Raw genomic sequence first — 25618 nt, 5'->3', positions numbered from 1 at the left:
CCAGTGGATGTCCCACCTTGTGATGGTCAATTTTAGGTATCAACTTGACTAGATCACAGTACCCAGATATGTAGTAAAACACTAAAGTAGGTATACATATCTGTGACAGTAAATCTTAGATTACATTAACATTTAAATAAGTGGACTTTGAGTAATGCAAATAACTCTCCAGAATGTGGGTGGTCCTCATTCAATCAATGGAAGGCCTTAAAAAAGTTTGATGTCCTCCAAGAAAGAAAGAACCATTTTCTTTTTTCTTTTATTTTTATTCAAATTGAATTAGCCAATATATAGTATATCATTCGTTTCAGATGTAGTTTTCGGTAATTCATCAGTTGCATATCATACCCAGTGTTCATTACATCATGTGCCCTCTTTAATGCCCAACTGCTTTCAGTCTGCCCTTGGACTCAAGACTGAAACATCAGCTCTTCTCTGTGTTTCCAGGCTGTTGGCTGGATTTTGGACTTGCCAACCCGAATAATCACATGAGCTAATTCCTTAAAATAAATCTATCTCTGTATACCTAAACCTAAATCTGTATCTATACAATATATGAATATATATGTCAGAGGAGAATAAAAAAGAAGTGGTTGGAATGACATCAGGTTGGGTGATGAAGTGGTCTGTGAGAAGATGATGAGAGCCCCATGACAGACTCATTTATCAGCACCTATGCCTCAGCATTACCCAGAAAATGTACACATTTCACCAAGACCTGTTCTCTGCTCCCCTCTCCTCTCATTTGACACATTTTGCCTGGTTGATCTAATCTTATTTCATCTCTTCAGCCACATTCCCATTATGGACAATTCCGAAACTTCTATCATCAGCCCTGACATCTCTGTTGAGCTCCAGAACCATGTATCCAAAAGCTCCTGGACAACCCTTCTGGGAGTACCACTGGAACCTCCCACCCAAGATATACATCATCCTTCCTGCCCAAAAACTCAGCTACCCCTCCTGAGTAGCATTATCACTGGGATACTCTGGAAACTCAGTTTCCCAGATTGCCTTGAGAATCAAGGATGATCTCTAACCATCCCAGCTTTAACATCCTATACTCACTATATCCTGCTGGAGTTACCTCTTAAGATTCTTCCAGTGATAAAGTCACTGCCCTAATTCAGTACTCATCTCTGGCTTGAACTATCAAATAGCCTCCAGTTGGTTTCACTCACTGGTCCCACCTATAGTCAATCAACAGGATGCCCTAAGTTGCTCCCCTTGTGTTTAGACTCTTTCTAAAAGGAGCATTCTCCTACTTCTCAAAGGTGATGAGTATATACTGGGGTGAACATATCTGACTCAAGGGTGGCTACTTCCAAGTAGTAAGGCATTTTGAGTCACGCTTCTCCAGGCATCTCAGGAATGCATCATTTTTATGTTCTCAGGTTTGCTCAGATCCTTTGGTCAATCTTCCCACACTGGTCTGGAGAGCCAAGGAAGTATCTTCTTTCCCTCAAACCTACCAGGATTCCACCTCAGCAACAAGAATAGAGGCAAAGAAAGATATTCCAGACGACCTGCTTCAAGGCACGTTTGCAGTGTAATGTGTCCTCTGGGGGAGTTGGCCTGAGCTATCAGCACCTTGGAGAGCTCCAGCTCTGACCTCTGTTGGGGAGCTAACTGGACCAGAGTCCTGGATTTTTCTGAGGGAGGTGGCAGGAAGAGGAAAGTGCTGATGCTGAGCACCTCCATTAGCCAGATGCCCATCTTGTGCAACTTCAAGGATCCCAAAAATGCAACTGGCCCGGAAGTAAGCCGAGTTGGGTTTCATGGGTTCTACAGCTGCTGCTCAGGTGGTCCACAAGAGGTTGGTGGGTATGATCCTGAATCACAGAGGAGCTAGTTTTACCCTGAAGACTAGTGCTCCACAAGATTCTGTGCCCAGACTGCACAGGATTCATCAGCTGTCATGATTTCATTTCAGGTTAATTACCAGTGAAGAGACAAGCCACTTTCGAGTCACCCCTCTTTCTGGACTAATCCTATTTGTGCTTCATAGAGCCTACCCCTGCCATTTTCACCATGGACATTCCAGCATCTCAGTTGCAGCACCCTAGGATGAACAGGGCAGCAAGGAAATCAGGGATGTGGAGGCTTCACCTGATCTCTGGCTCAGTGTCCACGTGGGAGAGGAAGTGTTGCCCCTGATCACACGCTCAGGGAAGTCTGAGGAGATTCATACACTGGGCCAGTCCCTGCTCTGCTCTTTGTCCCTACTGGACCAGAAGCCTCTAAACCTGGAATAGAAAGAAGTGGATCTCTAAGTAAAGACAGCACATGTCTGTAGGGTGACAGAAAATGTCTTTGCTCCCTGGAGATAACACAATTGCTCCTCCACTCACGTTTGCTCCCTCAAATGCAGCCCTGCTCTGTTACTGCCCTCTCCAACCTGTGCTTCTATGTAATAGCCCAGCTGAGCTCCTATCACTGAGCTATTACAGCCTCCAATCTGCTCACAGAGTGTTTGACATCTCCAGGGCCCCATGTAATTTTCACAACAGCTCGGACATGTAGATAGGGCTTTTTTGTTATCTCCCCTTACAAATGAGAAATTCTTGGACTAAAGGTTAGGTGAATTGTCTAGACATGCAGAGTTCCTGACTCTAGTCAGGTGCTCTTTACAATTTCTTAAAAACTGCCATTAGGCCAGTACCCCACTGTGGTGCCCAGAAATACTGCAGTGTGAACTTGTAATGCTGCCAGTGAAAAAAAAAAAAAAGTAAGAAACCGACCTTTTGAAGATTATACTTATCTGTCCGAGTTTGTCAAAGTCCATCTGTTACTCTCTGCCCTCTGAGCACAAGCAAAAACCCAGTTCACTGGAAGCCTGTCAGCAGCTTCCTCTGAGGTTTTGGAGTTGTCCTGGGGACATTTCCACCCCCTCACACATATAGGTCAACCAAGGTTCCAAAAGAAAGAGCAATTCTTTTTTTTTTTTTTTAAAGACTCCCTGGCAAACATTTGACCCCTGTTTATTTTGTCAGATTTGCCTTTAACTCTTCAGGTATAATCTCCTCAGAAAGAAAATGTGAATCCAACAAAGGGACACACGTTCAGCTTTGTCCATGATTTCAAGTGCCTGAGAGATGTGGCCATACAGAAAAGATGTTCCTGATTAGTCACAAGAAATTGGTGGGGTGGACGGGGCCTCACCATTCATAGCTGTGATCTGCAGCAGCCATAATAATGGTGCACACTTTTGTCAATGGTGCCACCCTTCTCACATTCCAGCTCTCAGTTTACTCATCTGTTATCTCAAAGGATAACATTCTTGGATGAGCAGGAGGAGGAAAAATGCCTGAGGACAGAGGAAACGAAAGGAGACCATTAGCCTGTTCTCCCTATAGTAAGAACAACCCCAGAAAGGATCACTCTTAAAATGCTGCCTCGAATTAGGTGCTCAGCACCTGCCAGACAGAACCAGATAAGGATAAGGGGATCCTTATCCAGTCTTTTCTGGCCTTTTTTGGGTGAAGAGGGGGAAATTCTGGGTCCCTCTGTGATATTTATACCTTTGTCATGGCCCATTGTGAGCTGGGAATTCACAAGAGGTCACTACTGCCCCATGCGAGAGGCACAATGTGAGATGGGCCCAGCCAGGAAAAGCAGAGGTTGGGAAGGAAGCTGCACTAGCTCTTGATATTCAACCCAAACACTTGGAAAATGACCCATCATCTTTTCCTTAAACTTTTCCATACGCTTAACATTATTAGAATTTCTCCTTAACTACACAAATCATCCTCAGGATCCGGGACACCTGGACGAAAAAATGTTTCGCTCCCCACCCTTTCCCTTGAGTTCTTATAATGAAGGTGCTTAGTTAACAGAAATTACCAGCTTTGCTTTTTACTCTTCTGACAGATGAACAAACATAAAACCATCATCAGTATAGAGCTCTGGCTGACCAGATCCATTTCAATTATCCATCACCAGGCAAAAATTCTCTTGCTGAGATGAGAAGACGCGGATGGAGATTTCTGGGTGGTACTGTTCACTCTAGCAAGCAGCCTATTTCATGCTCATTGCAGGTTATATGAAAGCCTTAAATATAAGTCAAAACTATGGAGTTAGGGGATCTTACTTGCTAAAAAACAAGTAATAACAATAATACTTTTTTGCTCTCAAATTAGGAGAGAGAGAATACATTTGAAAGAGCCCTGGGGTGGGGTGCAGAGGACCCAAGTTCTCACTCCAGCCTACCACTTCATCTCTGTGTAACCTTGGCATGTCCTTGTCACATTCCAGCTCTCAGTTTACTCATCTGTGACATAAAGGGGTAGGCTCAATCAGCAAGTCCTATCAACACACTCTGGGCTTGACTCTAGAGAGCCAAGTTACTTTACGGATTTTAGAAATGCTTTTTTCAATATTTTACATCTTAAAGATATCATAGAAGTTTGGGATTATAAAATAAATACATTTGTCAAGCTGATTTATTATGCATTCACTTATTTGTTATTTATTCACTTATTTGCTATAATTGAACAATAAATATATTTGTCAATATGATTTAATTTTCACTATTCATTAATAAATAGAAATGTATTCCTAAAATCATGCTTTGTCTGCTTGTGTAGTTTAAGGTTCTATATAAAATTTCTTTTGAAAAAATGGTTCTAGTCCTCTACAAATTTTGAAAACCGCTGGACTAATTATCTCTAATTTTCCTTCCAGCAGGAGGATACTTTATTCAAATCTTTCTCTAGGGATAGGAGAATTGTGGGACTTCAGAAAGTTTCTGACTTAATCAGATCATTCATTAAAAAAAATAAAAATAAACACACTTGATTCCCACATCTATAAATTTTCCTGAATAGCTATGCTCCTTCTCCATAGTAGAGGAGTCTTGATGAAGCAGTTTCAAAGCATTCCTAGTGGTGTAAGCCCATACCCCACGTCAGTTACTGTGCAAGACACTGAGGGTACCAGAAACATGGATTCCACCTCATGGGTCTCACAGCCTATTTGCAGAGACTTAACCTCTAAATGGCTGACAGTGGTATGGACAGAATGCTGTCAGGGAATGAATGGGAAGAAGCCTAACTTTGTCTGAGTGTCCACTCTGTGCCAGACTCTGAAGCAGGCACTACTCACATTACTTTATTATTCCATTTACTGCTATGCAAAACATTTTGCAATGTTTCTTCTCTCTTAGAGATGACGGAATCAACATGGTTGATTACCCAGGCAGTGAGTAGCAAGGGCTGGTCTCAGACTGTCACCATCCCTCACCCCCAACCAGCTCCCAGGAGGTGGTGGGCAGCATCTTAAGCCCCCAGTGTAGGGTTCCAGTGGGAGGGTAATCCACACGTACCACCATGGCAGTCATGGAAGGCTGCAAGGAAGAGCTGCATTAGAGCTGCATTTTACAAGATGAAGAGAAATTCTCCAAGAGACAAAAAGAGGAAAATTTTCCCAAGTAGAGAAGAAAGTGTGAGAAAATTACAGAGAGAACAAGAGTATGGTTGTTCAGGTGACAGAGAGCATCTTGTGCACCAGGAATGAGAGATATGGGTGAGGACACAGGGCTGAAGCATTTTGGGTGGTGATCTAGGAGCAGAGCAGAGCTTCCCAGGACTAGAGTCTGAGACTCAGCCTGGAATGCTGAGCTTCATGCCACCCTGCACCACCAACCTCATCTCCCTCCACCCTGGCACAAGGACGCTGGCTGCCAGCAAGTCAGACTACCCTCTGTGTCTGTGTCCCTTGCTCCATCTACTTGGCAAACTCTCTCTAGCCCACTTGTGCCCGGGAAAGTCAGACCTCACCAAAGCCCATCTGCTAGATGCAGCCATTCCTGATCCCCCTTAACCAGATGCAATGACTCTTCCTTCTGAATACCCAGAGTTCTTTTACTGGTTCAAAGCTGTACCTCAGTGGATGAACACATAGTGAATGTTTCTGGGCAAGAAATATTCTCTGGCAAAGAAGCTGAAATGGGGGCTGGGGTATCAGCCTCAGTAATATCTCTGTGTTAACTTCACATTTCAATAACCAACAACTCCCAGCCCCCAGTTCGTGTTCCTTTAGCTCTGGACCCTGGAGTCCTGAGCCCTGAAACTGTGGAGTCAGGCATGGCCCTGGGTGTAGTGCACTCCACAATTCTTCTGTCTGCATTTTCAGGACATTTCCTGGCCCCATGGCAGAGGTCCAAGCACCTCCTAGTGTTTGCTGAACCCAGCTGAACTCTAGTCCCAGCTTTTCCCAGGAAATCCCACTCCTGTGCATTATGTATCTTTTCAAGTAACTCAGGAACCTCTGACTATGACCATATTAGTAATATGCAGGAAATACTTCATTTTAAGATTTAATGTAAAGTTAATTTTTCTCAAATTAAAGTTTACGTTTCTCCCAGCAAACAGAGTTTTCACTGCAACCCCTGTTTCCAGGCCATTACCAATGGTTTCAGTCTGCCATTCAGAGGGAAGGCCCAGCTCAGACCGCACAGCAGGCCCCCCACAGCTGCACGCACACACTGCCGCTTCCCCCCCCACCACAGCCTCTGCTCCTGTATTCATTCCCTCAATTCTCCCCCTCCACCCCAGCCTCCAGGCATCTACCCTCTTGAGAAACCTGTGGACCAAGGGCTGTTTGAGTCCTCTGCATCCAAATAAATTCCATCTTGCTAGTCAACTGTTTTGCATGAGCTCCGTCCCTAAATGGAGGTCTGAGGGCAGAGTGAGTACCTTCTCCTTCCCTCAGATCCCCATGGCCTGGCAGAGAACTGGGCTCTCGGAAGTATTCAACATAGACTCATCCTACGAGCTCTACTTCCTGTGCAGACGTGGAGCTGGAGACCAGAATTCTCTTGGACTGGCCCTCAGGGAAGCATTCAGAACAACCCTCCAAAACAAAGCCTGGCCTTGGAGGCCAGCTCGGCATGCACAGAACATCAAATGGCTGGACATGAAAGGGCTGGGAAGGATGCATGCTGGAGAGGCACTTAGCCCGGAAAACCTGAAACCATCTACTTGACTGAGGGCCGCTAACCACAGCTTCAATGAATGATTAATGATTATGGCCAGAGCTTATTGCAAACAGGCATGTGACAGCAGAGCCACTACCCACCCGCAGGACCTGCCCGTGTGATTGATGAGCCACTGAGGGGTGCAGAGGGGCTACAGAGGGAACAGGCCAGCTCAGGCTGCAGCTGCCAGGGAGCACCCATTCTTGGAGGGAACTGGAGGGACACCGGTGTTTATGCTCAGGTGGTGGACTTTCTCACGCACACTATACAAATCAACCTGCACTAACCATCTACCTGGGGGGTGAGGGGAGATGCAAGAGGCCTGGGCTAAATGCTCATGAAGAGAGAGGTGCCACAAATTGGTGAGAAGTGACCCCTGGCCTTGCAGCATCTCCACCTAGTGTTATCCACCAAGAAATATAACTATAGTTCTAGAACTACTGAGAGAGTGCAAGGTGCTTTGAGAGAAAACTGAGTGCTCTTTGTGGGCAGAGCAGACCGCCTGGACCAAGACACCTCCTCTGGCCTTCCCACCACCACTGCTGGGGACAACTTCCCTGGAGCCCTAGGTCAGTCTTCAACAGGATTTGCACATGAGAAAAGAGGGTAACTGAAGCTCCTACTCTCACTTTCTCTGTCCTTCACCAAAGAGAGAAGGTAGCACTGTGTCCCCGCCCGGCTTTCCCCTCCCAACCTGCACCTTCTAGAATGGCTGAACCAGGGTTTCTATGTCCCCTTCCAAAGCTTCCTCAGTTGGAGGTAGGTCCTGCTCTGACACATGGATTCAGTCCAGACCAGCCAGATTCACGGAGCAGACTGTAGAAGCTGGCAAAGACATCACTCCCGCCTTCAAGAGTTTGTAGTCTCGTCTCGTTAGCAAGGCAAACTTCCCTCATGGGAACTACAGACAGAACAAAGCACAGTCCCATAATGTGCTTCCAAGAGACAGTGAGGAAAGGGAGAGTGATGTAGAGTGGAGAAGACATTGAGGGTGGCCAAGGAACCTGAGACGGGCCCAAGAGGCCCCATGGGCTGCAGGCCTCTTCCCCAGCAAAGCCACTGTCCACTCCCGGCCACCTAAGGGCCCAAGCCCACCAAGCTCCAGAGGCACCTCTGAGTAGGCCTGACACAGTGGCAGCAGCAGGTAAGCCCACAGCTGGCACAGACCCGGGCTCTGGGATGACCCAGAGAGCTGGTCGGGAGCCGAGGACGACCCTTGTGGGGGCCTGGCCGCTCTGCAGACTCTGGCTCCGTTTCATCTTAATACACTCCTGCATGTACCTGACATTGGATACTCGTCCTAGAGCATGCAAATCTAATAAATTCTTGGCTCCTGCAAGTTTCTTTAAAAAATATAAAAGAGGATCATATATAAAGAAGTTGATTAATATACACCCTGGTAAAACAGCCTGGAACATCTGTGTATTAAGTTCATTTATTAAATTACACCAATCTGTATTTTAATGAGTGAAAGATACAGTACTTATTCTGTCATCCATCAAAATAAACTCAGGAAATACTTAACATTATAATCATTTTTCTTGTTTGAACACGAGTTATGAAATATGAATCCCGCACTAAGAATGCTGGACTTGCCATCATGATCAAATATGTTTTCACAGGTGCAGCAAATATTCCGTTTTCATTTCTTTCTCCAACTGTTGAAAATATAAACCATGCTTTCTAGTTCGTAGCTGGGTAACATTGCCTTCCCTCCACATGGCAGCCATTATTACAGCCTTATTACCCCACCGTCTTTCTTTCCCCAAACACACTTCTCCTAAAGTTGCTTAGTAATGAAAACACAGGCTTCTGTGGGGCCCCCTCAACACAGGCTCTTTGGGTCCAGGCTGGGCACTGTCCCCTTCTCTTCCATCCTGGTGACACCTAGATCCTCTGAGTTAGGGCCTGAGTTTCAAAAGTCATTGGAGACCAACAGTACACTTGGTTGAAACACAAGATACAGTTGGGCTCCAGTTCTACTGTTGAGCTATACCCCTGGCCATAGGGTACCCATTACCACTTTTTCCCACCCAGAGACCCTTCTCTTCAGATGAGCAACAACTTTCACATGGACTAGAGCCTGAGGACCTGTGTTCAGCTCTCCCAGAATCACAAATCCAAGGACCCACGGAGGAATACCATTAACAAAGCAGCCAGGGTCCATGAGCCTCAGAAGGCTCCATTCAGTGGCCAGTGGGAGCTCATGGAGACATAGGAGCCTGGAGAAAGACCCCACTGGGTAAGCTGCTGGGCAGAACCATAAGGGGAAGCTGGGAAAGCCCAATTACAAGCTGGCCAGGCTCCTCTCTGCTTAACTCAGCCAGTGGATCCCCATTGCCAAAAGGTAAGTCGTACTTGGACCACAAGGTCCCTGCTGGTCTCTTTGATCTCATTCCTGGCCACCCTCACCCCAGCTCCCCAACACATACACAACACGTGCTCTTCTCTCCAGCCCTCCCGAACTACCCACTACTGGAGTTTGGATCCTCTGAGCCCCCTGTCACCCCAGTCTTCTGCCCATGCTATTCCCTCTGCCTGCAAATCCCTTCTGCTCCCCCTCTTCTTCGCCTGGTTCATTTAGTTAGCTGTGATCTCAGGCCCCACCTGTTGGGAAAGCCAGGGAGAGAAGCCACCCATTTTTGACCACTAGGAGTCAGGGAAACTTCACCAAGGGAAGGCATTCAAGGCAGAAGGAACCCAGTGAGAAAAGGCCTGAGGGCATGGAGATTCCAGAGCTATTATGGGGATGGAGGAGAGATGTGGGTAAATGGGCAGAGGTGGGGAGGAGGGATGTGGGACAGGGGACAGGTTGAGAGCTGGGACCACTGAGGGAAGATCTTGTGTGCTGGACTAAGGGATTTTATGCTATAGACAATGAGGAGCTTTTCTTTCTTTTTTCTTTTCAAACTCTCACTTTTATTCTTGGCAGATTTAAAAAAAAATCCAAGAACTAGCTGTGGACATTAAAAATATAGAACAATGAATGCAACCGTTTCAGAGCAGTATAATCCCAAAACAATCTCTGTAATCTAATCTAAACATCCTCATGTTTTTCAAATGTTTACACCTACACATTTCACTTTGGGTGAAGAACATTTCGATTTTTATCCATCACATAAAGCCAAAAGGGGCCCAACCAATTACGCTCCCTGGATCACACAATGCTAATAAACAATAAGAAGCGTTTGAAGGGTTTTTGAAAATTCAAGAGATACGTCCAGATTTGGGTTTTAGAAATAAAGTTTACTTGGGATTTAGTGTAAAGAATAGGTGTTTGGGAGAGATCCCTGGGCAGGCAGAGACGAGTAGGACACAGAGTAATAGAGACAGGTGTGTGGAGCTGATGCGAAGACAGTGGCAGGCCACCCTCTCCCCACTCATCCCAGGGACAGCCATCATAGGTGTCTGGTAGGACTTCCTCAGGAATGTCACTGATTACCTGGGTTCCCAGGAGGCACAGCTGCAGGCCCCTGCTCTTCTATGCCCAAGGAACTCCCACTATCCTCAGCCTGACCTTGCAGGCCTCAAATCTGTTTGGCCCCTGACCTGAAGACCTGCTGATTCTCGCAGGTGCTGAGAGAGGCAACAGCCTGGACCCTTCTTCCCCCTTACCTACCCCACACTCCCCACCACAAAAGCCCTGAAGCCTGAAATAGCATCCTCTGGATAAGGATTAGAAACTTCGTAGAAACATTGCAGAAGGTTGTACACAGGCAGTTCATGGAAAGGAAAACACAACAGTTCCTTCTCAGGGTGATTTTCAAAGCAGATATGGCATAGGCACCGACAAACAGAAGAGACTTACTAAATCCCTGGGGCAGGGTCAGAGGTCCCCTGGTGCAGGACACCTCTACCAATACTGGATAATGGAGAGGTCTAGGGGGTCCCAGTGGAGGGGCTGAGTTGTTTGAGCCAGGTTAGGGGGGTGCATTTGGGGGTTCGAGCAGTGGCTATTTTAACATCTGGTTCCAACTGGCTGAATCAGCTTTACTAATGAGCACATAAAGACATTTTTGAGCTCACCAGTAATCGAGGAAATGCAAATCAAAACAGCAATGAGATACCACTTTCTCAAACCACATTGCAGGAAGATGTAGGCCTGTAACACAGGGATAGAATAAATAGGCAGAGCCACTTTAGAGGGAAATCTGACAACACTTAGTGTGCATACTCCACCAACCTCAGCACTCCCATGTCTGGGTGTCTACCCCAGAGAAGCTCATGCACCCATCTCACCCATCCACCTGGAGAAGGGGCCAAGGATGGCCAGCCCAGGGCAGGTTATGGGCAATGAAGCTGCCACCAGGAAAACGGACGTGTGACATGTAGTGAACACCCATGTTGGGATTCCGTGCAACTGAAATGTATTTATAGACAGCAACTCGCAGAGTTTTCAAACACAACCGTTGAGTGAAAAACAGAAGCAGAATCTAAGACAAGGATCTGAGGGTAACTAGTTTGCTTGAGTAGTGATCACAGGAAGAACTGGCAGGTGGATAAGTAAGGCATCTCTCTGGGCAGCTGGGAGGATCTCAGATGAACCACCTAGAGCATGCCCCAGGGGTTGTAAGAAAGCTGGGTTTTATCACTTTCATTGATTGAGGACTGCTCCCAGGGATGATACCCATCTTGCATTTCCAACTAGCCCCATCATTAGAACTGAGAAAGTTCCCCAAAGTCCCAGGAGCGCTCAATAAACTGTGAGTGATGAAAGGATATGGGGGGGAGGGGGCACCAGAAGCCGATGCTCCAGAAAGAAACTGGGATTTTAGCATAGCACCTACTGCAGAGTAAAAGCACACCCTGCATTTTAAATGGCTATATCTAAATGAAATGCCTAATGTCTAAATTAATGTCTAAATGAAATGATGGAAGACAGTTTGGAAGTACACGCATGAAATGCACTGAGCACTGTTCTCACTACCTACCGTTCAGCCCGTTGTCCAAAACCGTATGAGTCCTGCAACCATGACACCCAACACAGGACACATGAGACCGACAGCACGTTATTAGTCACTTGTACTCACCTCTTTGGGGAGGAGGGTGCCACACACCACACAGGGCCATCCGGGGCTGCACCTGGGAGCAGAGAGAGCCTGTGGGGCCTGCAAGTAGCAGGCATTTTAGTAACTGGAGGGTGGATGGAGTGCCCCTGACTCCCACAGAATGTGATTGACATTTGAATCATTTCACAGGCTGGCAGGGAGGTGAAATCATTAGATCAAGGACTGAATGGGGTGCAGCTGGTCCAGCTGGTAAGAGGACTAGCCAGCAGGGGAAACTTTCCCACTATGTGGGAATGTGTCTGGTGAAACCAGGGAACCCACAGCTGGGCCTGTGGGGTTCTGTGAGGCTCAGAGAAGTCCAGGCAGTGCACAGCATTACAGGCCTTGCAATATAAGTGGGTTCCTGCAGAGGGAGAGAATGGGACAGAGATGGAGGAAAAAATAAAACCAAAGGCCTTGATGCTAGTGTGACACGAACTGGGTCATATATACTTCACTGCTGTACACTTGAGGTCCTCGGAAATAAATAATATTAGTTAAAAACAACAACAGCAAGGAGCAAGAAGGAATGAGGTTCAGCTGGGGGAAGGGATGGGCTAGGCTCTCAAATACAACCAGGCTATAGGCCAGAGGCCCACGTTCTCAGCAGAACAGAAAATGCTATTTGTTACAAAATGTCCTGAGAGTGATTGCCCATTGAGATAACAAGAATAGAAGGAAATAAAACTTCAAACAGAATTTAATGGCTAAGCTACGCCAGTTGGCTGGTAAGGCAGGCTGCTCTGTGTGTGAGCAGAGGAGCGTGAGCAGCCAGGCCGGCTGAGGGGCAGCAACAGGGCTCAAACCTGTTTTCTCTGTCACTTTCCCCAGGAAAAATGTTAGTGTTACCTTCTGGAGTCCACAAGGAGCAATGCAGTGCCTTGGACACCTAATAAAATATAATGAGGCAGGTTATAATCACGAAGCTTCTAGACATCAGAGCTTTTTAGAAACACACACACAGGGATCCCTGGGTGGCGCAGCGGTTTGGCGCCTGCCTTTGGCCCAGGGCGCGATCCTGGAGACCCGGGATCGAATCCCACGTCGGGCTCCCAGTGCATGGAGCCTGCTTCTCCCTCTGCCTGTGTCTCTGCCTCTCTCTCTCTCTCTCTCTGTGACTATCATAAATAAATAAAAAATTAAAAAAAAAAAAAAGAAACACACACACACACACATACACACAAAATTGTCACCAAGCCCAAAATCAGCAGAGAAAGTTGATTCCGTGGGAGTCCAAAGGTGAGCCTCAGAGTTACAGGCTCAGGAAGGTAGAAGGAGAAGGGATACGTTAAGCACAATCTCTGGGGAACGTTCTAGAATATGTGGCATCCCATAAAAGAGCTGTTCTGGATCGAGAGACACTCTCACATTCATTTAGCCAATAAGCACTCATTTAACACTGGCTCTGGATTGAGTCCATACATCTAATGGTGACTATGCCTCTGTGCACACCAATCTTTCAGAGCATGCACACACAATCCTAGCTGATGATCTGACATGAAGTTCAAACTTACCTGGCAATGCTACCCTTAGCCCTACTCAGGGATTCAAACATGCCCCAAAGACTCAAGACATTCCTAACAGGCACAGCCTCAAAGAGACACTAAACCTTGAGAAGTTCTCAAGGGTAGAAAAAAGCCAGGCCTCACCAATTCCCTGTGCTCCACATCTTGTAGCAGCTGTAGGCCTGGCTTGCAGCCTCAGGGATAAACTGCTAGCCAACTGCTCTTGGGCCACAGGCTCTGAGAGTCGGGGCACATATGTGACAAGTCCTATCTCTACCATTGATGTGACTTTGCCAAGCCACTGCCACTTGCACTTCACTCTGCTCAGCCCACCTTGTACGGCATTATGAGGTTCAGATGAGGAAATAGGAAAACAAATGCTTTGTGAAATGCAAAGTTCACACAATCCTCAATGGTCAGGAGCAGCCACCCAAAGCCAGAAACCCTAAGGACATGGTAGATGGGAAAATGACTAAGGAGCCATAGGCATCCTCTTCTACCTAATGCCACTCCCACTCTGTCCCTGTCCCTGTTCCAACACTGGGCAGATAACCACTTCTGGCCAAGAGACACGTCCCACTCAATGTAATATGAAGTACAGCCTCGCTTCCTCTGACCTGGGGCACAGGAGAAATGGAGAGGCAGAGATCGAGGAATAGGCTGCTATGTGAGCCAAAGACTCATCTTAGTGGAGATTTCTATATTTAATCTATGACAGAAGGAAATGGTCAGGACCAGATGTGCACCTTGTTTGCCCTGACTTGTTCTGCATCTTAATGGGGCAGAAGAGAAGCTTCAAGCACTGAAAATTGAGGAAGAAAGGGGAGAGAAAGTTAAAATCCTAAAAAGCAGTGCAAATAGGTGAATCTCCTGCTAGTTTGTCTCCTTTTCCTTATTATTGAACAAGGTCTATCTCCTGTCCAGCCTTGAGTTATACTGTCAAAAAGTAAAAATATTTTTAACCCCTCAACTTTAGGAGGCATCAAGCTTAAAGAAGAGGAGGTGATGGGGTACACAGAACATTTGTGTGGAGAAAGCCTGGTGGCAGAGTGTATGGGAAACCCTAACAGTGCTCCTTTCAGGGAGATAGGCTTTCTACCTGACTGTATGAAGCTTTCTAAAACACCTAAATTTTGCATAACTCTATGTGACACTTCTTGTCAGAAGAGCAGTAGATTCTTCACATGAATGGAAACACTTTTTTAAATGCTCAAAGTGTTTAAAGAGTGGTCAAAGTGGAAAGAAACTGACAACACAAATAAATGGAAAGATATTCCATGCTCATGGATTGGGAGAACAAATATAGTTAAAATATCCATACAACTCAAAGTAATCTATAAATTTAATACAATCCCTATCAAAAAACAAAAGCATTTTTCACAGAACTAGAAAAAATAATGCAAAAAATTGTGTGGAACCACAAAAGATCCCGAATAGCCAACGCAATCTTGGGGAAAAAAAAGAACAGAATTGTAAGTATCACAACCTTGGATTTCAATTTATACGACAAAGCTATACTAATCAAAATAATATGGTACCGGCACAAAAATATACACATAGATCAGTGAAATAGAATAGAGAACCCAGAAATAAACCTACAGTTATATGGCCAATTAACCTTTGACAAAGGAGGCATGAATATTCAATGGGAAAAGAATCTCTTTAACAAATGGTGTTGGGAAAACTGGACAACTACATGCAAAAGAATGAAACTGGACTGCTTTCTTATACTACACACAAAAATAAACTCAAAATGGATTGAAGACCTAAATGTGAGGCCAGAAGCCATAAAATCATGGATGAGAAAATAGGCAGTTATTTCTCTGATATTGGCCATACTAACATCTTTCTAGATATGTTTCCTGAGGCAAGGGACACAAAAGCAAAAATAAACTATATCAAGATAAAAAGCTCTACACAGTAAAGGAAACAATGAACAAAACTGAAAGGCAATCTACTGAATGGGAAAAGATATTTACAAATGACATATCCCATAAAGGGTTAGTATCCAAAATACCTTTAAAAACTTACACAACTCAACACCCAAAAAACAAATAATTCAATTAAAATGGGCAGTAGACACGAACAAGTCATTTCTTCAAAGAAGACATCCAGATGGCCAACAGACATATGTAAAGATGCTCAACATCACTAATCAGGGAAATGCAAATCAAAACCACAATGATATATTACCTCACATCTGTCAGAATGGCTAAAACCAAAAACACAAGAAATAACAAGTGTTGGTGAGGATGTGGAGAAGGAACTCCCATGCACTACTCTTAGGAACACAAAATGGTGCAGCCACTATGGAAAACAGTGTAGAAGTTCCTCAAAAACTTAAAAGTAGAACTACCATGTGATCCAATATTTCCACTACTAGGTATTTACCCAAAGAATATGAGAACACAAATTCAAAAAGATATACAAGCCCCCATGTTTATAACAGCATTATCTACAATAGTCAAATTATGGAAGCAGCTCAAATGTCTATTGATAGATGAATGGATAAAGAAGATGTGGTATATTTATACAATGGAATATTATTCAGCCATAAAAAATAATAAAATCTTGCCATTTGCAACAACATGGCTGGAGCTAGAGAGTATAATGTTAAGTGAAATAATCAGTCAGAGAAAGACAAATACCATACAATTTCACTCATAAGTGAAACTTAAATGAGCAGAGCAAAAATAGACAAATCAAAAAACAGACTCTTAAGTATAGAAAACAGATGGTGACCAGAGGGGAGGTTGCGGGTGGGGAATGGGCAAACTAGGTGATTGGGGATTAAGGAGTGCATTTGTTGTGATGAGGGCAGAGTCATGTATAGAAGTGTTGAGTCACTATATTGTACACCTGAAACTAATAAAACACTGTATGTTGGGATCCCTGGGTGGCTCAGTGGTCTGGTAACTGTCTTCAGCCCAGAGCATGATCCTGGAGTCCTGGGATCGAGTCCCACATCGGGCTCCCTGCATGGAGCCTGATCCTCCTCTGCCTATGTCTCTGCGACTCTCTCTCTCTCTCTCTCTCTCTCATAAATAAATAAAATCTTTAAAAAAAAACACTGTATGTTGACTACACTGGAATTAAAATTAAAAAAATAAAGTGCGGTCAAAGTCATTTGCTTTGATCACTACAAATGGGCATGAAGGTGTGCACAAGGAAATTCTGAGGGGACCGTAGCCAGGAGCTGCAGGAATTGCCCCCAGGCACAGTCAGGAGCCTTCTAGGCCCCAGAAAGAAAGAGAAAAGCAATCACCAAAGAGGCAGATGACAGGAGGGAGAGGGGCAAAAGGGACTCCTAGTGGCAGGTCCTGAATAGTGAACAGCATTCATTAATGTGACATTGTTTTAAACTATAAAGGCCTGTTCATATGGGAAATGCTGCTGTTATCATTACTATAGGGGATGAGAAAGGGACCCTCTAAAGTGCCAGGCATATAAATGGGACAGGATCTCCATTAGGTTTGGTTTGGTTTGATTTGGTTTTGAGAGAGAGAGAGAATAGAGGAGACAGGGGAGGGGCAAAGGGAAAGAGAGAATCTTAAGTAGACTCCCTGCAGAACACAGAGCCCAACCCCAAGCTCCATCTCTGGACTCTGAGATCATGACCTGAGCTGAAATCAAGAGTCGATGCTTAACCAACTGCATCAGCCTAGGTTTTTGAAAGAACTAAACTGCTGCCTCAAATCAGGGAAAGGAAATGTCAGAGACTGTCATACTTACAAATATTGAAGAGCTAGAAGAACCATATAGATCATTCTAGTCCAGTCTCCTCATTTCCCAGGGAGGAACTGGAAACTTGGAGAAGTTGGACAAGGGCTATGGTCCCACTTCATGTCCTGCCAGAGCCAGGACCAGGATGTTCATGGCCTGCCTCCAGCCCAGAATACACCTGCTTCTTTCAGAAGTCAGAGGGGTGGAGCTGGAACCCAGGTAGCAAAACACCTTTTCCCTCAGACTCTGAAGAGAGGACTAGACTCTCAGGAGACTCTAACAGAGCAGGAGTGGGAGAACTCCTGGCTTAATGTTAAAACCTGAGCTGGCACCTCGCTCTGGCCACAGGGTGAGGGAGCATGAGAGGACAAGTGAGCAGACACTCTCAGAAGCTTTCCTCATACTAGCATTACACCCACTAGCACCTGGGCCCAGCCTCTCACCCCAGCCCCCACCCCAGCAGCCCCACAGCCCTAGCTGGTTTCCTCCCCAGAACGTGGGTGCTGGACAAAATTACAGAAGCATGAGTAGACGCGTGGGTAGAGTGAGGCAGAAAGGGAAAGTGGTGAAAGGTCTGATTTCTGCAGATCCTACAGCAGGTTTGGATCCCTGCTCACCATTCAGGTGTGCATTTCACCTGTTTTTCTATAACTTCATGTTATATCGTGAGCCCCACTGCACTGGGGTGGCAGGAGCTTAATCTCAAGCATGTCTGTTTTCCCTGGGACTGTCTGTGTTCTGGAAGCTCACATGGTGCTAAGGGACTGGGTGGGAGGTCTCATGGAGTCTCTGAAGACATCTTTCTTCCTGCTCATCATTTCCAGTCCACACTTTTCAGTTCTCAGCAGGACATCCCTCATTCCAGGCAGAAATCCCTTTAGATCTGACGATTCCTTTCGCTTTCCTGTGCTGCCCATGAAAGCACAGGACTCACTTTATGCCATCTTGGGGCCATAGAATCTCCCCAGACGGCCTTGCCAACAGGTAGACCACAGAGCTCTCTACCAACCCTCCTTCTGCCAGGACGGCCCTTCCTAAAGACAGCAAGAGTGGGCATCTTTGCTCTTATTCACGATGTCTATCCCATCTTGTCTTAACACGGAGTCCTCACTTCTCCCTTAAGAGTATCAGCTTCTGGAAACATATTTCAAGACAACCCTTCGTTGTCTCTGATCCTACTTTTCCCTTCCCTTTCCTAGGGACTGAGCACAAAACAGCTTAGTTGTTTAAACTGGCTGAGTGGAGAGGGAAGGGCAAAGTAATTAACTACAGGGAGAAAAGAACAGCACAGAAGTTAATGTCACAAAATGTTGCCATGCTATGCATCCCAATCCTATAGGATGTGAATATGGAAGAAAATCCTTGGTGTTCACTGATACTCAGGAGTATCACTGAAGAAGCTGGAAATAAATAGAGGAGATCAAGCTCTCATGGGAAATGGCATGAAAGAAGAAGTTCCTCCACCCCTGGTCTTTCCTTGGCAGGAGAGAAGCCTGAGAGTCACCCAAGGCAGAGGTCAAGGAAACACCAGGATGGTACTGAGCTTGGCAGCATTTCTGGGCAAAAGGGTGTCCCTCTGAGATGGCGAGTTACGAAAAGGTGCTTCATCCTCTGGGCTGACAGCCCAGGACCAGAGAACAAGGCCTGAGAAGCAGAGAAGGGCTGCATTCCAGCCCCACAAACCCCTCCTTCCCATACCCTCCCCACCACCCACCGGCCATGTATTTTTATGCCTTGCACCAACTGCATGACTCTGAGTGGGAACTGGCTACTTTTCATTACAAAACCATGTTGTATTTTAGATAAGATTTCAAGGGAACCTGCAGGAGGGCATGGCTCCATACCCAATAATCATGGGTAGTTAAGAAACTCAAAACACCAAACGCCAAGGTCATCAGACATTAGCTGTCTGAGTACTGGGTTCACTTTGGTCTGTTGTTTTTGTGAAAGAGGTCTCCACCTCTCAGGTAATGAGCCAAAGCTTGGGAATGGAACATTCAAAACGTTCTACCCTCAAAAGCTTCCTTGCTACTATAAATGGTTTTCATGTGTTATATATCTGTGCTCCTCAATGTCAACGCCACAGGACACTCTGTAGGGAACACAGAACTTAAGAAATCACCTCCCAAGGTTACAAAACGATAAACAAGAGCAGAGCAAAGACTAAAGTCATTAAGCCACCCCCCACCCCGCACAAGCCCGATTTTCTGGTATCCCCGATCATATCTGATGCAAAAGCTGCTTCTAATCAAAGGTGGTTGCATAGCTGTTATAATACTTTCCACATTGGACATTTTCACTAGTGCATGGTGTATCAGGAGGCCTGTGCATAAACAGACTGTCAGGTTGAGGAGATATGCTCTCTCGAAGTAAAGCCTGCATAAACACATATGGAACGATAAACCTCCAAGGAACCTCCTGCCCTCACTCACAATGACCCAGTGGAAAATTGCTGAGCAAGTTGCCAAGTTCACCTGATTCTAGGCTGCTGTCTGCACCATGGATGTGAATTGTTCCACTAAAGAACTTTCCAGTATCATTGGGACCACAGGATGTGAAAAATTACTGTGACTATTTACCCACTTTCCTAAGTATGGTAGTAACTGGTACCATTCTAAATCCACACAAGAAAAATTAGTTCGTTCTATACTATTGGGGCTGCTATTTGTCAATTAATGAATGAAAAGCCAACAGAGTGTTAGGGAGGGTGGGATATACGGAATTCCAGAGTGTTTATGATCTGACTGAGATCACACATAAGCAAGAAGGAAGAACTTACTCTGGCTCTGCAGAAAGGTCCCGGATGGTGGGATTACTCATGGGCCACCACAGAGTGTGCAGCATCTAGCATAAGGATGATGATGTGAGGGGAGGGGGCGTCAGCTCAGCTGTCATCTGGCCTCAAGTTACTCCAGGTCAGAAGAGAAGAGAGAGGCAAACACCATGCGCAAAATCATGTACAAAGGGACAGCAATCAAACCCTTTGAAAAGCATGACTAAGAAATTTTGGAAAATGTGAGGGTGGGTCCGATGTCAATGGGGGATTAAGATAATTTTTCACAGAAGACACATGGCTCTGAAGGAAAATGTAATCAGTGCCCAGCGATGGATTGTTTCCATGTGCTTATTTGTCAACAGCCTAATGAAATAATGCAAAAGTGGTGAGGATGTCTCAGCCCCAGATCTTCCAACTTGGGAAGATCACCCAACTTGGGAAGATCACCCAACTTGGGGTGCTAAGCAGCCCACCAGGCTTGAGAGAGGCAGGCCCTACTTCCTTCGCCTACTCCAGAAAAATCTTCAGCTCTCAGAGCCAGGTTGATAGGGTTTCACATCAGTAGATTGATCCTTTAACATCCCCATTGATCCTTTTCTCATTCTGCCTTGGCACTCACAGAACTTGAATGCCTTCTTCCCTTTGCTGGGGCCTCCTTCTTTTATGTAGAAATGGTCCAACTTCTGAGCACCTGGGTGGCTCAGTGGGGGAGTGTCTCTCTTTGGCTCAGGTCGTGATTCCCAGGTTCTAGGATCGAGTCCCACATCGGGCTTTCCATGGGGAATCTACTTCTCCCTCTGCCTGGGTCTCTGCCTCTTTCTGTGTCTCTCATGAATAAATAAACAAAATCTTTAAAAAGAAGAAGAAGAAAGAAGAAAGAAGAAGAAGAAGAAGAAGAAGAAGAGGAAGAAGAAGAAGAAGAAAAAATAATAATAATGGTCCAATTTGCCTGTTGTCACAGAGTTGGGGAAAGGGTTTTTTTTTAAACACCCTTTTATTTATTTAAAATAAATAAAAAATAAAATAAAATAAAAAATAAAACAACTGGTGTGATAATAATTGATAGATCTAATGTTTGCTCCATCCCTGAGCCAACACCTCCACCCTTTGGTATGATGGAGAGGATGTTACATTGAAGTGACTTCATTAGGTTATAAGGATGCTTTTATCAAAGACATTCTCCTAAGTCAATCTCTTGAGGAGGTGGTAGGGGGAGTAGTAAACGTGTTCAGAATAACAGAAAAACAAACAAACAAACAAACAAACCAAGCACAAGTTTGCCTCTCCAGCTCAATGCTTAGGTGTGTTGAGGTCATACACTGGAAAGAGTTTCACACCCAGGGAGAGCCCAGTATTTTATGTCATCCTGATATTTCATATGGAACATTTAATGAACAAACTAACATGTGCTCCTTCTCCGAGGCCCTTGGTTACATAATTCCCATACCTCTCTTAGTGGACCTGCTCCTGATGCTTCATTATTAACCATCTAAGGCTTCACACACACCCAACAATATGTGTCCATTGTTAGGGAGTGATTTCCCAGTGTGGCCCTGAAAACCAGTCACTTCAAATCTGCACTCATTCATTCATCACTCATTCATTTGTTTATCCAAAATTACCTGAGGGCTTTCTGTATGCCATGAATAATGGTAAGCATCAGAAATAGATATACTACCCTCTGGGAGCATACAGTCCAACGGCTGAGACAGAGATGAACACATGATTATGGCACATGCAAAGAAATTATATGGCAGAAGGGCATACAAGAGGGCATGGAAGAGGCATTGTGAAATTCACTCTGTCAGGGACAGGAAGGCCTCATAGAGAAGGGACATGTATGCTGAGTCTTAGAAGACGAGCAGGAGCTATCCAGAGCATCATCATTCCTAGGAGTTTTGATTTTCCTATTCTGCATAGGACCTGGTCATGTAACAGTTTATAATGATAAGGATACTAAAACCCCCCAAATCCTTCCCTAAGATGCTGACAGTTATTACCAGGCTGGCTGATTACAGCCACAGTGCTCTGGTGTTAGCAAGTTGATGCTGGCCCTGCAATCAGCAGGCCCTGAGCCAGCCAATCCCAGGGGAGGACTCTTTTAGGCCTATCTCATTGTACAAAGATCCCCAAGCACACACCCTGTGACAGGGCCTGTGTATTCTCAGTCGCTGATGACTGGGTTAATATCAGGTATTCCTCAATTTAGAAAAGAAGCAAGAGGGTCCCTGACAGCCTTTCCTCAGTTCTTATTCCTGCCCATGCTTGTCCTTAGGCCTCTTTCCCCTCTGCTGGGGTGCTGAAAGCCTCCACTTTCACACTACACTTCCCTGAACACAGTGATTCTATCCTCCTGATTTCTAAAACAGCAGGTTACAAAGTAGCTGGAGAACTAAGGCTCTCCATACAGGAATCAGGGAGATGGTTCAAAGATAGAAGGACAATATTATTTTCCTACATATGTAGGCCATATGTTTTACCTATAGTTGATTGGGGATTTCTTCTTTGCTCTTAAGAACTACAAAATTAACTTATCTGTAGTCTATGCCATCCGTCACCAAAACTCCCAATATGTCCGGTTCCTCTACCAACCAGACACACTTCAGTCACCTGCAACTATCGGGATACTGGAGAAGATCCTTTGGGGTGGAATTAATTGCATAATACTCTCTGGAGCCTCTCTCAGCTGTAATATGCCCATTATGCCCTTCATTTGGAGGGACCTGGCCAAAGCACCAAGAGATAATTCACACGTGGTAGAAAAAACAGAGAGCTGCAGATGGGTTCCCAAGGAGCTGCAGAATCCAAGCAGAGCAAAAGGATCCTACCGTGGATAGTGGTACAGCCAGCAAGTTGGAGGGAATGAGATGGGTGCAAGCCAGCAGTCATTCTGAAACAATGCACTGATGCCACGTGTGTGACATGTGACCCCAAGGAGGCCAGTGAGACAAGACCTGAATGAGTATCCACTGGAGTCAGTAATCAGGAGGCTGTTCATGAGCTCAGTAAGAGCAGTTTCAGTGCAATGATGTAGCTAGCAACAGAGTGGACAATGACAGGGTACTTAATGCCCTTGAATTATAGACTTACAAAACTTGAAGGGGTCAAAATGGTGCCTCGTATGTCATATATATTTTGCCACACACACAAAGAATTAAACACCATAGGTGGGCAGGGTGGGGCTGTGTGTGCAGACGAAACAAGGAAAGAAGGAAAAATGGAGGTGGAAGAGGCATGAATTTCTGCTTTGTTTTAAGATAGGAGTGACTTGAGTATGTTCACAGGCCAAGCAGAATAAGCTGCTAATAATACATGACAGAAGACTTGATGGTCCAAAAGAAGGACAGAGGAGGAAAATGAAGTCAAGGGCAAAGGAGAGTGACTGGTCTTGGAAAGGAAGAGGACTGGCTCTTCCTACAGAGCCAGAGTGGAAGGAGGTCAGAGTAAAGTCAAGCCCCTCAGAGGGCCACAGTGAGGCAGCCCATGTGTGCTGTGGTGGAAAGCAAGAGACCAGTGTGGTAGAGCTGGAGAAGGTGCTCACCTGGAGACATGCAAAAGGTTCCCTAGTTTTCGTACCAAGTTAATCAAGTAACAAAAGGTGATGAGTCTTCTACTCTTGGTCACTTGCTCTTGTCTTGATTCCAGCTGTTCAGGTATCTTCAGGAGGACATCTAGATAGGTGTTCCTGGGCCCAGAGGTCAGGATGTCAGGCCACCACAGCTGAGGAGAAGCCAAGAGAATTCTGACTGGACCCCCCAGTCAGCTTTGGGCAACCAGACACAGGCCTGAGGATGACCCCAGGTTGGCAACACCTCCAACAGAGCTGCTGGGACCAGGAGGACCTGCGGTTACTGGGCTCTATCAGTTGGGCTTCCTGTTTAATCAGCCAGGACAACACACACCAGGCAGTGCCAGACCAGTGTCAGGATCCCCCCCTTTGGTTCCTGCTTTTCTCTTTTATCATCACATGGTTTCTGTGATTGCTGTTAGTACTGTTACCATCATCGTCATTATTATAGTTGAATTCGACCCAATGGGATTTGAAGGCCAATGTGGAACACCGATGCGGCACAAAAGCATTTTTTTTTATCTTGCCTGCCTCATATATTAAGTTTCAGTTTTATGGAATTAAAAACAGCTGAGGTCTGAGGGCCTCCTCAGGCCCACTTGACTACCTTCAGGCGTCCTGCTGTGGTTTGCCACCCACAGCGGCGAGGACCCTTCTGGGATGCAGACGGCAGGGCCTTAGAGAGGCCGGCAGGCGGGTGGTCTGGAGAAGCCTCTAATTAAAGCTCCTCAGACCTGCAGCTATGGGATCCTAACTTCTGCTTCTCAGTGTCTGGACACATCTCAAATCCCAGACCTTTTGCAGGACTCTGAGGGGCAGAAAACCCAAAAAATAAGGGGTGTGCACTGAGGGAGGGCACAGTGGGCTAGTGTTGGGCTGAAGTCTGTGTCTGGCTCACAGTCACCTCAGTTCTTCAGATGGCAGACATCTGTGCTATCCCAAGAGAGGAGCAAAGGGGTAAGAAAGCCAAGTGAGAAAGAGCCACCATCATGGTCTGGGTTCAACTGAAGGAGTAAGCCCCTGGGAAAAGGAGCATAAACACCCCATTCCAGAGCTTCTTTTCAGGGAATCATGGCATCATCCCTGAGGCTCACTGGCAGATCCCATGCACCTTGTGGCTGAAGCTCTGGCACTGAGTAAGTATGGACACTCCTGCTCCCCGTTCTTAGCCACTTGCTCTCAGAGGCCCAGTCAAGTTTTCCTAACTGAAAGTCCTTCTTTGCAAAACTATTCCTTGTGAGAAATGTTCACTGGTTCAATAAAATACATTTATTGGATTTCTCACATGCACCTGCTTAAAACACAAGACCTCAAAAGAGATTTGACTCTGAGTGCCCTTTAGAGATGGTTCTTATACTGGGAATGAGTTTCAGATCTCTGTCTGATAGGCAGAGAGCAAAGGGTGTGTGGTGGTGGAGTGGCGGACAGGTAGCTCAGGACAGGATGGAGCCCTGACTACCACATTCAAAGACTTCCCAAACTTCTTGTGCACAAAAATCCTTCGATGTCATAGCAAGATGCCAAAGAACACTTTGAGACTGCTTTCAGCTTGGGCTTTCTAGAGGCTGTGATAAGTGTCCCTGGAGCAAGGATCCCAGAACATGTCAAAAATCAGTCCCCATTGGGCTATAGATAGATCTTTGCCCGCTGCAGTCAATTTTTGTTCTTCTTTCCTAGAAGGAAAATCCAGGCAGAATCCAGAGGCCCGAGGACACTGTTTTCAGAGAAGTCATGGGCCTCCTGGGTGCTCCAGCTGATATAGTGGGAAGGGGAATGGACAAAGCTGGGGAAGCTGGAGAAAAGTCTAGCCCCGTGCTGGGAGTAGCTGCACGTCATTGCAACATATCCAAAAGGACTAGAAATTGGTCTCTTACAGGAAAAGCAGGTTTGAGAATCAGAGGAACAGCTCACTTATGGAAGGCATGAAGTGTAAGACCAGAAGGAAGGAGTGGCAAACAGAAGCAAAAAATACCAGCAAGATATTAAAACTGCAGAGAAGTTACGTAAAGACGCCAAGAATGA

General features: G+C 45.6%; 1 protein-coding gene across 1 annotated transcript in view; it reads right to left on the bottom strand.

Annotated features, from left to right (window-relative positions):
- Nucleotides 1–288: 288 nt before the first annotated feature.
- The window catches only part of LOC111090394, a 69514-nt gene continuing 44184 nt past the window's right edge, over nt 289–25618 (bottom strand). Inside the window, exons 3-8 of the mRNA XM_038562396.1 lie at nt 23570–23748; nt 12874–12913; nt 12007–12058; nt 11003–11078; nt 3844–4050; nt 289–3307 (exon numbers count right to left, since the gene is read on the bottom strand). Coding sequence (XP_038418324.1) covers nt 4029–4050; nt 11003–11078; nt 12007–12058; nt 12874–12913; nt 23570–23748 — 369 coding nt within the window. The 3' untranslated portion in view covers nt 289–3307; nt 3844–4028. The remainder of the gene's footprint in view (nt 3308–3843; nt 4051–11002; nt 11079–12006; nt 12059–12873; nt 12914–23569; nt 23749–25618) is intronic.

This window comes from Canis lupus, chromosome 17, assembly GCF_011100685.1.
Source record: "Canis lupus familiaris isolate Mischka breed German Shepherd chromosome 17, alternate assembly UU_Cfam_GSD_1.0, whole genome shotgun sequence".
Classification (NCBI taxonomy): Eukaryota; Metazoa; Chordata; class Mammalia; order Carnivora; family Canidae; genus Canis; species Canis lupus.
The sequence above is the reverse complement of the archived record's forward strand: the minus strand, read 5'-3'. Positions and strand labels throughout refer to the sequence as shown.